Source organism: Colobus angolensis, unplaced genomic scaffold (assembly GCF_000951035.1).
Source record: "Colobus angolensis palliatus isolate OR3802 unplaced genomic scaffold, Cang.pa_1.0 Scaffold146, whole genome shotgun sequence".
Taxonomy (NCBI): Eukaryota; Metazoa; Chordata; class Mammalia; order Primates; family Cercopithecidae; genus Colobus; species Colobus angolensis.
In genome coordinates, this window is record NW_012114555.1 from 3,655,744 (window position 1) to 3,671,602 (window position 15,859).

Genomic DNA, 15,859 nt, shown 5'->3' on the forward strand with positions numbered 1-15,859 from the left:
GGCCACTGCACTCCAGCCTGGGCGACAGAGCGAGACTCCGTCTCAAAAAAAAAAAAAAAAAAATTATTAACAAAATGTTAGCAAATCAAAACCAGCAATATATAAAAAGTTATTACATCATGACCAAATATAGTTTATCCTAGCAAAGCAAAGTTGTTTAAAAGTTTGAATTCAATCAATATAATTCACATTAACAGGTTTTTTTGAAAAAAAGATAATTTCATTAGGTGCCCCCCCAAAAAAGCACCTGACAAAATCAAACACCCACTGATGATAAAGATTCTCAGGCTGGGTATGGTGGTTCATGCCTATAATCTCAGCACTCTGGGAAGCCTGAGGCAGGAGGACTGCTTGAGCCCAGGAGTTTGAGACCTGCCTGGGCAACATAGTAAGATCCTCATCTCTTCAAAAAGTAAGGAAATTAGCTGGGTGTGGTAGTACGCACTGATAGTCCCAGCTACTGGGGAGGCTGAGGTGGGAGGATCACTTGAACCCAGGAGGTAGAGGCTACAGTGAGCCATGATTGTCCCACTGCACTTCAATCTGGGTGACAGAGCCAGACAGATAGAAAGAAAAGAAAGAAAAAAAAGACAGAAAGGGAGGGAGGGAAGGAGGGAAGGAGGGAGGGAGGGAGGGCAGGAGGGAGGGAGATTCTCAAAAAACTAGGAATAGAGGGGAATTTCTACAATCTGATAAAGGGCATCTAAGAAAACCTATTACTAATACCATATAGCTGAAAGACTGAATGCATTTCCCCAAGACTGGGACAAAGCAAAGATGTCTGCTCTCAGCCTTCTACTCAACATTGACTAAGGGTTTCTAGCCAGTTTGATAAGACAAGATAAAAAAAAAAAGACATAAATTGAAAAGGAAACATTAAAACTTATTTATTCACAGACAACATGATCATAAATGTATAAAATCCTAAGGAAATCTTCAAAAAGCCTGCTAGAACTAGTAAGTTTATCAAAATTTCAAAATAAAAGATCAATATATAAAATCAACTGTATTGTTAGAGACTAGCAATAGACAATTAGAAACTGAAATTCTAAAACAATTTATAACCGCATTAAAATACAGGAAATACTTCGTGATAAATCTAACAAAAGATGTGTAACCAGAGTACACTGAAAATTACAAAACATCACCAAGAAAAATTAAAGATGACTTAGTAACTGAAGAGCTACACCACAGTCACAGACTAGAAAACTCAATATTATAAGATGTCAATGCTCCCCAAATGTATGTATAAAATCAACACACTCTGAATCAAAATCACAGCAGGATGTTTTGTAGAAACTGAAAACCTCATTCAAAAAATGAATATGAAAATAAAAAGGACCTAGAATAGCCTAAACAACTTTGAAAACAATGGACAAAATGAGAAGACTTACACTACCCTATTTCAAGAAGACATTATAAAGTCACAGTAATCAAGACAGTATGGTATTTATGTAAAGATATACCTATACGTCGAGGGAAAAAAACAGTCCAGAAAAAAACCCACATATAAAGTCAACTGATTTTTGAGAAAGGTGCTGCAGTAAGCTGAATGATGCCCCCTCACTCCCCACATCCTACCAAAGACAATATGGAACCTGTGAATACATGTATAGGACCAAAGAGAATTTACAGATGTCATGAAGTCACGAATCTTAACATGTGGAGATTATCCTGGGTCATCTGGGTAGACTCAACATAATTACAAGGGTCCTTATAAGCAAAAGGCAGTGGAATGAGGGAGAAGATGACGTGGTGACAGAAGCAGAGACTGGAGTGATGTGCTATGAAAACAGAGCAAGGGGCCACAGCCAAAAGATGTAGGTGGCCCCAGATGCTAGAAAAAGCAAGAAATGAATTCTCCTCTCAGAGTCTTCAAAAGGAACGAGCCCCGCCAACAGCTAAACTTTAACCTCCTTTAGTTGATTTTGGACATTGGGCCTCCAGAACTGGAAAAATAAATCTATGTTGTTGTAAACCACTAAGCTTGTGATAAGTTGTCCCCGCAGCAACAGGAAAACTAATGAAGGTGCCAAATCAATTCAGCGAGGAAAGGATAATACTATCAACAAATGATGCTGGGAAAGTTTTTTGTTTTTTGTTTTTTGTTTTTTTCACTCTAATCCCACAGCAGATAAGGTGCTGGAAAAGTCTGAAAGCCGTATGCAAAGCAATGAACCTTGCCTCTTACCTCACTTCATATAAAAAAAAAGAACCCCGAATAGATCATAGACCTAACTCTAAGACCTAAAACTAGAAAACTTTAAAGAAAACATATTAGAAAATAATAATGACTGGGTTTGGCAAAGTTTTCTTAAATAAGACTCAAGCACAAAGTGTAAGAATTAATAAACTGAACTTCGTTATGACTTAAAATTTTTTTCTTCAAAAGATACTCTTAAGTGACAAAAACTAAATAAATTGGACTTAATAAAAAATTTTAAACTTTTGCACAGCAAAGGACACCATTAAGAAACTGAAAAGACAGCACAGTGGCTCACGCCTATAATCCTAGCACTTTGGGAGGCTGAGGCAGGCACAGCACTTGAGGTCAGGAGTTCAAGATCAGCCCAGCCAACATGGTGAAACACCATCTCTATTAAAAAAAAAAAATTAGCCAGGTGTGGTGCACATGCCTGTAATCCCAGTCACTCAGGAGGCTGAGGCACGAGAATCACTTTAACTCGGGAGGCAGAGGTTGCAGTGAGCCGAGATGGCACCGCTGCCAAAAAAAAGAGAATGAAAAGACGACCCAAGAATGGTAGAAAATATTTGCAAATTATATGTCAGGTAAAGGAACTGTATCCACAATATATAAGGAATAACTCAACAATAAAAAGACAATTAGCCCAATTCAAAAATAGCAAAGGAACTGAATAGACATTTCTCCAAAGATAATACAAAAATAGTCAATAAGCACATAAAAAGATGCTCTATGCCATAAACACAAATTAAAATCACAATTCAATATCACTTCACAATGGCTACAATTAAAAGGACAGATAATAACAAGTGTTGTAGGAGACAGGAAAAAATCTGATTCCTCCTACACTGCTAATAGGAATGTAAAACGGTGCAGCCACTTTGGAGAAGTTTGGCAGTTTTGGAAAAATTAAACGTATATCCACCATATGATCCAGCCACTCTATTCCTAGTATTTACCCAAGAGAAATAAAAGCACGAGTCCATACAAAGACACATACGTAAATGTTCATAGCAGCTTTTTTCTAAGAGTCAGTAGCTAGAGGAAACGTACACGACTACAAACAGGTGAATGGAAATATCCATACAGTGGAACATTATTCATGAATAAAGGAATGAACTGTTGACAAACACATCAACATGGATGAATATCAAAAATATTTATGCTAAATAAATGAATGCACCTGCCCTTAAAAAACAGTACATACGTTACACACTGGCCAGGCACAGTGGCTCACGCCTGTAATCCCAGCACTTTGGGAGGCCGAGACGGGCAGATCACAAGGTCAGGAGATAGAGACCATCCTGGCCAACATGGTGAAACCCCGTCCCCACTAAAATACAAAAAAAAAAAAAAATTAGCCGGGCGTGGCATGCACCTGTAATCCCAGCTACTCGGGAGGCTGAAGCAGGAGAATCGTTTGAACCCTGGAGGCAGAGACTGCAGTGAACTGAGATCGTACCTCTGCACTCCAGCCTGGCAACACAGTGAGATTCCGTCTCAAAAAAAAAAAAAAAAACCAGACATACTGTACCTACTGTATGATTACCTTTATATAAACTTTTAGAAAATGCAGACTAATCTATAGTGACAGAAAGCAGATCAGTGGATGTCTGGGGACCCTAGGGGTGCAGGGATATAGAATGGGGGCGAGGCAGAAACTTCTGGAGGTAATAGTATGTTCATTATTGTGACTGTGGTGATGATTTCATGGGCAGATGTATATGTCAAAATTCATCAAATGGTACATTTTAAATATGTGCAATTTATTATATGTAAAGTATCGTACCTTAGTAAAGGTAAAAATGTTGGGGGAAAAGTGAATTTTCCACTAACAATCCCCCTATCACTAGGGTGACCACACATCCCTGGTTGCCCAGGACAGTCCCAGTTGACATCTTCCATCCTGGAGTTCCATCTGGATATTGCCTCCTTCCCCTCCAGTCTCAAAAAGTATCTAGGTCTGGATTTAAATTCTACAGTCACCCTACATACCACCCCCATAATATTGTGAAAATTAAATCAAATTCCAAAAGTGCTATATCACAAAGAGTAATAATCTCAAAGAACTACAAAACACCAAATTTTAAAAATACATGTTTTCATAGTGATATTTAAAAAAAAAATTGATCCTGATTAGTCAACTTTGGAAGTTGCTGCAGTACCAAATCATTTTTCTAACAACTAGTTAAAAAGGACAGGAGGGGAAGGATGAAACATTTATCTTTCCTTTCCCACATGAACTGTAACAAAGTACGCTAACAGTTGATGAAACCAAGTTCTTTTTTATAGAAGAATTACAGCTAATGAATGCATAAACAATGACAAGATTCCAAAACCCTTTACAACCTCTGGGCAACGATCATCAGTTACCACTAAAATCATTAGGCAAAGGGCTGATGGGGAGCTTTGTAATGGATGCTTTATCGCTGGCTAATACCTGAACACGTGATTAACCTTAATATCACAAAAAGTGAAAAACCAAACATTATCTGCCTTTTGATGTGATGCAAAGAATTAGCCTTAAGAGGCGACTATAGTTGCTACTGGAGAAGGAGAAATGCAGAGGTGGAAACAGGAGTGTTGATTGCTCTTTGCAAAATGCACTCTCATAGAACGATTTGATTCTCCTACCACATATAGATTTTTTTAAACAGAGATACAATTCATGTACCATATAATTCACCCTTTCAAAGTGGACAATTCAGGCCAGGTGCAGTGGTTCATGCCTGTAATCCCAGCACTTTGGGAGACTAAGATGGGTGGATCACTTGAGGCCAGGAGTTCAAGACCAGCCTGACCAACATGGCAAAACCCCATCTCTACTAAAAATACAAAAATTAGCCGGGCATGGTGGTGTGCACCTGTAATTCCAGCTACTTGGGAGGTTGAGACACGAGAACCTCTTGAATCCGGGAGGCGAAGGTTACAGTGAGCCAAGATCGTGATGCCACCGTACTCCAGCCTGGGTGACACAGTGAGGCTCTGTCTCAAAAAAAATTAAAAAAAATAAAGTGTACAGTTCAGCGGTTTTTAAACAGAAGTCTTTTATAAATTATAAAAAGGTTAAATCAAAAATGGTATGTGGCTATTGTATGATTCTGTTTATATGAAACGTTTAGAATAGGCAAATCCATTGAGACAGAAAGTAGAATAGTGGTTTCTAGAGGCTGGGGTGGCGAGTGGGGAAATGGGAGTAACTGCTAACAGGCATGAGGTTTCCTTTAGAGGTGATGAAAATGTTCTGGAAATAGATTGTGATAGTTGTACATCTTTGTACAGTGAGCCATGATCATGCCACTGCATTCCAGCCTGGGTGAGAGAGCAAGATCCTATCTCAAAAACAAACAAACAAATAAATAAAAAGAGAGCCTGTCAGCCTGCATCACAAAGCAAAATCCAACCACCCTATTTCATCATTTCTAAGGTATATATTTTTTCATATTTTAGCATCTGCAATATGGAGATAAGATTTATAATTGCTGTCAGCCAGACAGAGGCCAAGATGTAGTTCAGAACTCGTGAAAACTTGGTCCTCGCTCTTGAAGCTGTCATGTCTTCAGGCAAGTGTTGTGCATGGCTGGAACTACAGGTGGAGAGTTAATTGCCATCACCCTGTGATTCATTACTGAAACACATCATGCACATTCAGTCAGCCACCAGAACAGAGCAACAGGACATACATTTGATATTAGAGAAGTAAATATCCCTTGGCCAGGTACTGTGGCTCACACCTATAATAATCCCAGCTACCCGGGAGGCTGAGGCAGGAGGATCACTTGAGTCCAGGAGTTCCAGATCATCGTGGGCAATATATTGAGACCCCAACTCTAAAAATATTTTAAAACATTAGCCAGAGCCAGGCGCAGTGGCTCACACCTACAATCCCAGCACTTTTGGAGGCTGAGGCGGGTAGATCACTTGAGGCCAAGTCAGCCTGGCCAACATGGTGAAACCCTGTCTCTACTAAAAATACAGAAATTAGCTGGGCGTGGTGGTGTGCACCTGTAATCCCAGCTGCTCGGGAGGCTGAGACAAGAGAGTCGCTTGAACCCCAGAAGCAGAGGTTGCAGTGAGCCAAGATCACGCCACTGCACTCCAGCCTGGGCAACAGATGAAGACTCCATCTCAAACAAACAAACAAATTAGCCAGGAAGATCCCTTGATCCCAAAAGTTTGAAGCTACAATGAGCTATGAATGCACCACTGCACTCCTGCCTGGGCAACAGATGAAACTGTCTCCAAAAAAAGAAAGAAAAGAAAGCAAAGAAGAGAAAGATAGAAAAGGAAAGGAAGAAAGAGTGGCAGCAAGAGTGAAAGAGAGTGAGCAAGAGAGAGGGAGAGAGAGAAAGAAAGAAAGAGACAGAGAGAGAAAAGAAAGAAAAAATATTCCTGGTTGAAAGAATAAACAACAACAATTAAGGCCTTTAGAGGACCTAAGAAAGGAAAATACCACAAGTAGAGGAAGTTGTATTGGGTTTTGTTACTCAAATATGGTCAAAAGGACTACCTATCACCCACTGAGTAACACCAGCTGAAGGCCGAAGTTGCAAAATCACTAGGAAGGGAGGAAAGAAAGTTCAAAGCAATGAGGGGCTGATGTGGAGATGATTCACTCACCATGAGGGGCTGAGTTTAATCATTTTTAAAAGAAGGAACAGAAGAACACTGAAAATGAACCTCCACTTACATGATACATCTTTGTGCTTTGTCAATTACCTCTTTCCTTTACATATTTCCAAACTGCCCTTCAGAAAGCTTCACTGCTAGTTTATTAACCTTTTCTTGATAAAAGATATACTGAGATCTTGTGCATATTTCTCTCTACTCAAAATCACAACATAATCAGCAACTATCATGCCTTAAATTTAACATTCAGACACACGGCCTTCTAAAAGTTTGGTAGACAGAACACGAGAATGTGAAGCACTCAAGATTACTCAGCTCCCCCCCTTATTCGTATTTACAACACATTCCCCAGGGGGAGGGAAATTCATTCTGCTGCATGGCTCAGCATGATTCACAAATTGCAGGCTAGCATTTTGAAATGTCATTTTTATTGATCTCCATTTGATGTTCCATTTGCCTTTCCTGGAGTACACAAATTATGTTTATGGCATTTCTCTAATAGCAGACTTTGAAAATCTCAGTTTAAATGAGATCTGAAAAAAAATAACCAAATGAAATATCAACGAAACAAAACTATTTGGATGCACATAAATTAATGCTGATTTTAGCATTTAAATATCTTCCCTGAGACTTCATAGGTCACAACAAGGGTGCAAACATACTGTATCATAAACATAATAACACATTTCAGAGCATAACAGGCAGCTAAAAACTATAAAAAAAAGCAAATCTCAGGCACGAAATGTAAATATGTCAACTGAACACATATGAAACATAAAGCATGGTTCAAAGAGTGAGATTAGAAAAATGAAAATCAAATCCTATTCTGTAAACCTAGAAATCTGTGCAGCGCTACCAGTCCCGTAATAAAAATCAGCTAACAGGTCAATTTATCTTGCTAGCTACCATAAGTCCTTACAAAGATTTTTAAAATAAATTAGTTAATGAAAAGCTATTGTAACCATACAAAAACATGAAAAATTTGCTTTATAGAATATGTACAATTTTTTTAAGAATCAGTATAGGCCGGGCGCGGTGGCTCAAGCCTATAATCCCAGCACTTTGGGAGCCTGAGACCATCCTGGCTAACATGGTGAAACCCCATCTCTACTAAAAAAAATCCAAAAAACTAGCCGGGCGAGGTGGCGGGCGCCTGTAGTCCCAGCTACTCGGGAGGCTGAGGCAGGAGAATGGCATAAACCCGGGAAGGCGGAGCTTGCAGTGAGCTGAGATCCGGCCACTGTACTCCAGCCTGGGCGACAGAGCGAGACCCCATCTCAAAAAAAAAAAAAAAAATCAGTATAAAGTTCAAATGCAGTTTAATATTTTCAAATATAATAGTTGTTTAATAAGCTAACTTATAAATGAGTTATACAAAATTAAATTATCCACATTAGAAAATAATTATACTCTCAAGCAATAGTACATCATCCTTAGGTCTATTCACACGTTAAGAATGAACTGCTAGTCTCAAGCTGAAGACAAAGAGAATAGATTATTTATTATGCCTTTGATTTTAAAAAGCCAAAATTATAAATACGACTCTTTATCTTAAGATACTGAATATTTTCAGAAGAATGACTGATTCCAAACTGTTTGCTCCATAGAAAGCATATAATAAAGCATAGGAACATTGATTACAAACTGATACAGTGAAATCAATGATATTAAATTTCTACCCATCTTCCAAAACCTGTTCAGATGCCCTCTCCTTACCCTGTATTGATCACCAAAGCCACAAGTTACCCCTAAGACTTCTGACTTCCAAAGCACTTAGCCTTTTCTACGAATACTGTGGATACTTAACGCACCTTACTTTATACTAAATAATCTTTATCTATATATCTCCACCCATTACTAGCATTTTAAATGTTTTTTGAGCCTTCAATAAATACCTGCTGAATGAATGAATGAGTGAATGACTAAGTGGACAGATGGTTGGATAGAGACTTCTGGCAACAAAATCCAAGGTAATGGGTCACACATGGGTAAGATATTAAAAAGCATTTTATTGAGACATGCTGGCAAGAATTAGCACTAGATAAAAGATGAAATTATGGCCCCCTCCCAAAAAAATAACCTTTTGGAAATTCTTTAATAATTCATATTTTACCCAGTTTTTATGTTCTAATTAATATGAAATATGAATTTCAATTTTTTTATCAAAAAAATACTCTGGCACAACAAAGATAAGAACAGTGGTTTAGGCCTGGCATGGTGGCTCATGCCTATAATCCCAGCACTTTGGGAGGCCAAGATGGGCAGATCACCTGAGGTCAGGAGTTTGACACCAGCCTGGCCAACATGGTGAAAACTCGTCTCTACTAAAAATATAAAAATTAGCTGGGCATGGTGGCAGGTGCCTGTAATCCCAGCTACTCAGAGGCTTGAGACAGGAGAATCACTTGAACCCAGGAGGTAGAGGTGGCAGTGAGCCAAGATCACGCCACTGCACTCTAGCCTGGGTGACAAGAGTGAAACTCTATCTCAGAAAAAAAAAAAAAAAGAACAATGTGGTTTAGCTCCAAACTAAAATTTTACTATGCATAGAAATAAGATCACCTAGATTTTCTTACAGAGTTTAATTAAATCACCAATATCCTTCTAACAGAAACATGCTTATCAGATAAAAGTGTTAAGGACAGAATACAAAACTATGTATACATTATGGCTACAAACAAACCTGGCATAGGAAAAAAAAGCCAGAAGGAAATAATACAAAATGACCAAGGTGATGACTTCAAAGGAAGAAACCACGGGCCCTGTGTTTCTACTTTCTCCATCTTCAATACTCTATTTTCTCTCAATAATCACTATGATAGATCTCTACATAAGTCCTTACCTTTTCTCTCCTTATATATCCTCAAATTAAATCAATATGCATCACATATTACTATCTGCTTTTACATTTAAAAATAACCTTTTAGAATCAGGCATAAGATGAATCACAGCTTAGTACTTCTCATAGAGTGAACATGATAAAGTATAACTCCTACAAGTCTCAATTTTCTCATCTAAGTAAACCACCTCTGCAGGACTAAATAATATCTCAGGTAAAACACCTAGCAGCACAGTGCCTACCTCACAGTAGTGCTCCATTTTCTTTTCTTTTCTTTTTTTTGAGACAGGGTCTCACTCTGTCACCTAGGCTGGAGTACAGTAGCATGATCTTGGCTCACTGCAATCTCTGCCTCCCAGGTTCAAGCGATTCTCCTGCGTCAGCCTCCCAAGTAGCTGGGATTACAGGCGCCCACCACTACACCTGGCTATGTTTTGTGATTCCACTGGAGATGGGATTTCACCATGTTGGCCAGGCTGGTCTTGAACTCCTGACCTCAAGTGATCCACCCACCTCGGCCTCCCAAAGTGCTAGGATTACAGGTGTGAGCCACCGCGCCTGGCCTCGATTTTCTTTAATCCCCTTTTCAAGATGTTTTGGGTGATGACTGAATTCTCATACAGTAAATACACAGACATCTCTGACTAACCACTGTAGTTAAGGGGCAATCAAATCATCTTGAGAAACGCCTCCTGTATCAAAGGACTTTAAAATCTACTACTAAACAGCTCAGGAAAAATATTATAAATAGACCCCAGTACTCCTCTGTGCTTAGTCTAAATGAGGCCTCGCAATCTTTCTGAACACAGCAGCCCAGGTAAAATGAAGGAGCTGCCATAAAAGTGAAAACCTATTTGTCATCAGAAACCTAGACAAGAGGCTTTTTAAGGAGCTTCTCCCAGCACATACTGTATAATGTCAGTGACACAGGTGAGAGACAAATTCTTTTCACAAGTTTGTCAAAAAATTAAATCTATGACTCTAATCCACCCAATAAAACATTTCAACAATGTAGATTTTTTAAAATAGATGTTTAGAGATTTTTCAAGTTTGGTTTAGTATTTCAAAAAAGAAACATCACAGCAAATCTTCATGACAATGGATCTGATAATGGATTCTGATCTGTACACCAAAAGCACAAGCAACAACAAAAAAATTGATAAACTGAACTTCATTGAAATTAAAAACTCTTGTGCTTCAAAGGACATCAAGAAGATGAAAAAACAACCTATAGAATGGGAGAAAATATTGGCAAATCATATATTTGGTAAGGGTGTAATATCCAGAACATATAAAGAACTCCTGTGACTCAACAACAAAAAGATAACCCAATTAAAAATGCAAAAAGGACTTGAATAGACATTTCTCCAAGGTCATACATAAATAGCCAATAAGCACATGAAATGATGATTCACATCATTAGTAATCTGGTAGAAAACAAAAATCAAAGCTGCAATGACATACCGCTTCACATACACTAGGATGGCTATAATCAGAAAAACAAGAAATAAAAAATGTTGGCAAGGATGCGGAGAAACTGGAACACGTATACCCTCCTGGTGGGAATGTAAAATAGTGCAGCCACTATGGAAAGCAGTTTGGCGGTTCCTCAAAAAACTAAACACAGAATTACTGACAATTCCACTCCTAGGTATATATTCAAAAGAATTGAAGACAGGGTCCCAAACTGTATACCAATGTTCATTGAAGCATCATTCACAACAGCAAAAAAGTAGACACAGCCCAAGTGTCCATCAACAGATGAACAGATTTTTTAAATGTGGTATAGACAGACAATGGATATTATTCAGTTGTAAAAAGGAATACAGTTCTGATACATGCTACAACATGCATGAACCTTGAAGACATTATGCTACGTAAAATAAGCCAGACCCAAAAGGAAAAATATTGTATAATCTCGTTTATATGAGGTACACAGAACTGTCAAATTCATAGCAACAAAAATAGTTGGGCACAGTGGCTCATGCCTGTAACCCTTGCAGTTTGGGAGGCTGAGGTGGGCGGATCCCTTGAACCCAGGAGTTCTAGACCAGGAGTTCTGGGCAACATAGGAAGACCTTGTCTCTATGAAAAATAATAATAAGTTAGCTGGGTGTGGTGGCATGTCCCTTAAGTCCGAGCTACTCAGGAGGCTGAGGTGGAGGATTGCTTGAGCCCAGGAGGTTGAGGCTATAGTGAGTCGTGACAGCACCACTGCACTTCAGCCTGGGCAACACAGAGTGAGACCCTGTCTCGAAAAAAACAACCACAAAAATAAATCAGAGGTTACCAAGGTTTGGGAGGAGGTAGAATGAGGAGTTACAGCGTAATGGTGGCAGTTTCTGCTTGGAGTGATGAAAAGGTTTTGCAAATAGGGATGATGGTTACACAACACCATGAATGTACTTAATGTCACTGAATTGCATGCTTGAAAATGATTAAAATGGCAAATTTTATATTATATATATAACCACAATAAAAATAAATAAAAGAAAGTAAACTTAAAGGCACAGAAAAAGGCAACAACAAAGAAACATGACAGCTAAACTAATAAAGAAAAATGACACCACATCAGTACCTTTCCACACACTGCCTTCGGGACAGGGGAGGCTGACATCTTCGGTTATGAGCTTCTCGGGCAGCAAGTCTAGCTCCTGACAACTGAAAGAGAGTACAAAACCCACTGAATAAACTGGGAAATCTCTATCACCCTAGAAGAACTGGCAACACATTCTGACATCAAGAAGCCAGAAATTCAACCAATTCAACAGGCATTCATTTTACGGAAAAACAAAACAGTGAAAACTGGCTAAATTCTAGAGCAGCTTGAAGCAGTATCCAGCATATTAAAGCACTGAGAGATTAACATATGTTCACTGTAGCATCATCCACAATAGCAAAAAGGTGGACATAAGCCAAGTATTCACCTTAATGGGTTTGCAGAAGAGTGGTATATGATACTGTTTTACCATAAACCTAACAAAACTGAAAATTCTCTCGTCAAAGCTTTCAGAAACTTCAACTGGAGCCGAGTTCAAGAAAATACCAAGTTCATAACTATATCTCTAAATGTCTTCATTGGTCATCTAATAGCTGTATAAGGGATGTTCAATGCAAATGTTCAAAAAAAGTGTTTTTTAACACTTTCTGGAATGATCATGATTTCTCTTTAGTGAGAAATCCATATTTGCCAACAGTGCTATCGACTGAATGCTTGTGCCCCCTAAAATTCCTATGTTGAAGCCTTAACCCCAATGTGATGGTATTTAAATGAGGGGCCTCTGGGAGGTAATTAGGTCAAGAGGGTAGAGCCCTCTTGAATGAGATTAGTGTCCTTCTAAGACAGACAGTACTTGCTTCCTCTCTTTGGGAAATGAGGATATAATGAAAGGATGGTCCTCTGCAAATCAGGAAGAGGACAGGACCTACACCAGATACTAGATCTGCCAGCATCTTGATCCTGCACTTCCCAGTCTCCACAACTGTGAGAAACAGATGTCTGTCGTTTAAGCCACACAGCCTATGGTACTTCTGTTATAGAAGCCCCAGCTAAGACACAGAAGATCAGTCACCCAATATTACTGCCTCAGAGTTTTATGGGGAATTAAGACTTTGAGACAGTAGTTTAAGGTATCAGTATTCAGAGTAAGCATGAACTCCAGTTTTCTGAACCGACAAACATAGTATTTCCATCTCTCTTAAGAGATTTATCCTATATGTTCAGACCGCATATTTTTATTGGTTTACACATTCTCAACAAAACTGTCACATATACCAAAAATAAAAAATAAATATCCAAAAAGTTGATATACCTTTTCATCTTCCCACTGAAAAAAATTACAGTCTTTTCTATCTCTACAGGCTGAACAGGCATAAAACCTCCGAGTTTCTTCTTTCCCTTGGGTCACCTTTACAAACAAAAGAGTGGGTCCTAGTTCCAGAATAGAAAAAAAAACAAAAAGTGTCAACGGTCATTTACGTCAAGTTCTTAGTTTTCACCGCCCTTAAATAAAATTTGTTTGAGCTTTATGCACAATTTATCATAATTAAATCCATCTCTTTGGTTGGTTGTTTTTTGTTTTGTTTTCTTGAGACAGGGTCTCCCTCTGTCGCCCAGGCTGGAGTGCAGTGGCAACATCACGGTTCACTGCGATCTCTGCTTCCTAGCCTCAAGGGATTCTCCCGCCTCAGCCTCCCGAGTAGCTGGGACTACAGCTGCGTGTCTCCAGCTGTTTTTATTTTTTGTGGAGATAGGGTATCACCATTTTTTCCTGGGCTAGTCTCAAACTCCTGGGCTCAAGCGATCTGCCTGCCTTGGCCTCCCAAAGTGCTGGGACTACAGGTGTAGGCCACCACACCGGCTTCTCTGTTTAATGAATGTTTCTTTTCTCTCTGTTACAACATTCCGGCAGTGACTACTCTTAAATAATTTTTGAAAACAGGTCTCTCCAGAAAGAAAATGCTACTGTCAGTATAGCTGCTGTCTACGTTGTGAATGTTACAAACCTGAGACTAAAACAGGGAAGGGACTCAGAGAATTGAGGACTTTGACATCTCTTGCGCGTTTACCCTTGCAGCGAAAACCTGAGCTTTGAGTTGGACACGCCCACTTTATGTAAGTTAGACAAAAACAGTCTAGTTTGCAGGCAAGGATTACACTCTGTCTTTCTCCCTAATTTTTTATTTTTGAAGGGACAGCAAATCAACAAATGAAATCCCCAAGTACTTGTCAACGAGAACTATTCAATACCATGCATCCTTCTCTTTGCCTACCTTTCTGCCCCTTCCCCCCAAAAAGAGATGAAATAGTCCTGGAGCCAAAACCACAAGAGTGGAGACTTGCTCTGAATGTTTCTCAAGTAAGTTGAAAAACACCACGTTCCGAGGAAGGACTATTTTCTAGACTGCACACTGGTGAGGGAAAAGCAGCTGATAAAAATATAGGAGCCCCAAAAGCCACTTCCAAGCCAACTCACACCCTCAGCGCCCGGTAGTTAGGCTGAGCCCAGACTTTGACCCACCGTGAGGGCACAGCGGGGCGGGGACGGCGGGATCCGAGGGAAGAACCACCTCCATTCCCGAGCTCCCGCGGCACTCTGCGCTGCCCTCTGCCTCCACGGCTTCAAACCCATCCCTGGGGGCCGCCATCTTCCCGCCGCCGTCCCGAAAGCCTCAGTACGAACCAAGAATGCTGAGAAAGAGCGCCCCCGCGACCCAAAGCGACCGACAGCGCCCCCAGGCGCTTAGGAGGAGCTGGGGCGGGGCTGCCGCGGCGGAGGCCTCGCCCAGAAACGCAGTCCCCGCTCACCTGGGGGCTGCACCTAAGCGGCCCCTAGCGGTGGGGCTCGCAGGTCACTCGTGGGACTTGTGCCATGAGCTCAGCGCCTGAAAGCACCCTCTTTTCCTAAGAATATAGCCAGGAGGTGAGATGATTCGAACAAAGATTTGGTTGTATTGTAGGTCCAAAAGGCAGCATTACCACCTCTGCCAAATAGCTGAAATGGCTGCAGCAGCTGCGATTGATGGACTATTCTTTGTTTTTCAGAGTCACAGTCACTGCATCATCTTCTGTAACTTTTGGACAACGCTGAAAGTTGCGCAACATAGTTGCACACTCATTGACACTTATACATTAGAAAGAAAGAAAACCGTGCCGATTTGCAGATGACATGATTGTCCACATTTTAAAAATCCCAAAGAATCTATCAGGAAAACACCTCCGATTTAAACTGAGTTCAGCAAGGTTGCAGGATATGAGATAAACATACAAACATCAACTGGATTTCTAAATACTAGCAATGATCACAAGAACACTCAAAAATAGAATACCACTTACAATCATTCAAATAAAATAGGTGTAAATCTAGCGAAATATGTACAGGGTTTTATGTATGCTAAAAACTCTAAAATGCTTGATTAAAAAAAATCAAGGCTGGGTGCAGTGGCTCACACCTGTAATCCCAGCACTTTGGGGGGCCAAGATGGGAGGATTGCTTGAATCCAGGAGTTCGAAACCAGCCTGGGCAACAAAGCGAGACCACGTCTCTAAAATAAATAAACAATTTTTAAAGTTTTTTAAAAATCAAAGAATAGCCGAGTGCGGTGGCTCACGCCTATAATCCCAGCAATTTGTGAGGCTGAGGCAGGTGGATCACGAGGTCAAGAGATTGAGACCATCCTGGCTAACA

At 39.9% G+C, this 15,859-nt stretch overlaps 1 protein-coding gene across 2 annotated transcripts in view; it reads right to left on the minus strand.

Annotated features, from left to right (window-relative positions):
• ZCCHC4 (zinc finger, CCHC domain containing 4) overlaps positions 1-14,853 on the minus strand; it is a 58,241-nt gene extending 43,388 nt beyond the window's left edge. For both annotated transcript variants that reach the window (XM_011935648.1, XM_011935649.1), the window contains exons 1-3: positions 14,693-14,853; positions 13,484-13,602; positions 12,250-12,332 (exon numbers count right to left, since the gene is read on the minus strand). In XM_011935648.1, the coding sequence (XP_011791038.1) occupies positions 12,250-12,332; positions 13,484-13,602; positions 14,693-14,819 (329 nt within the window). In that variant the 5' untranslated portion in view covers positions 14,820-14,853. The remainder of the gene's footprint in view (positions 1-12,249; positions 12,333-13,483; positions 13,603-14,692) is intronic.
• Positions 14,854-15,859: the final 1,006 nt, after the last annotated feature.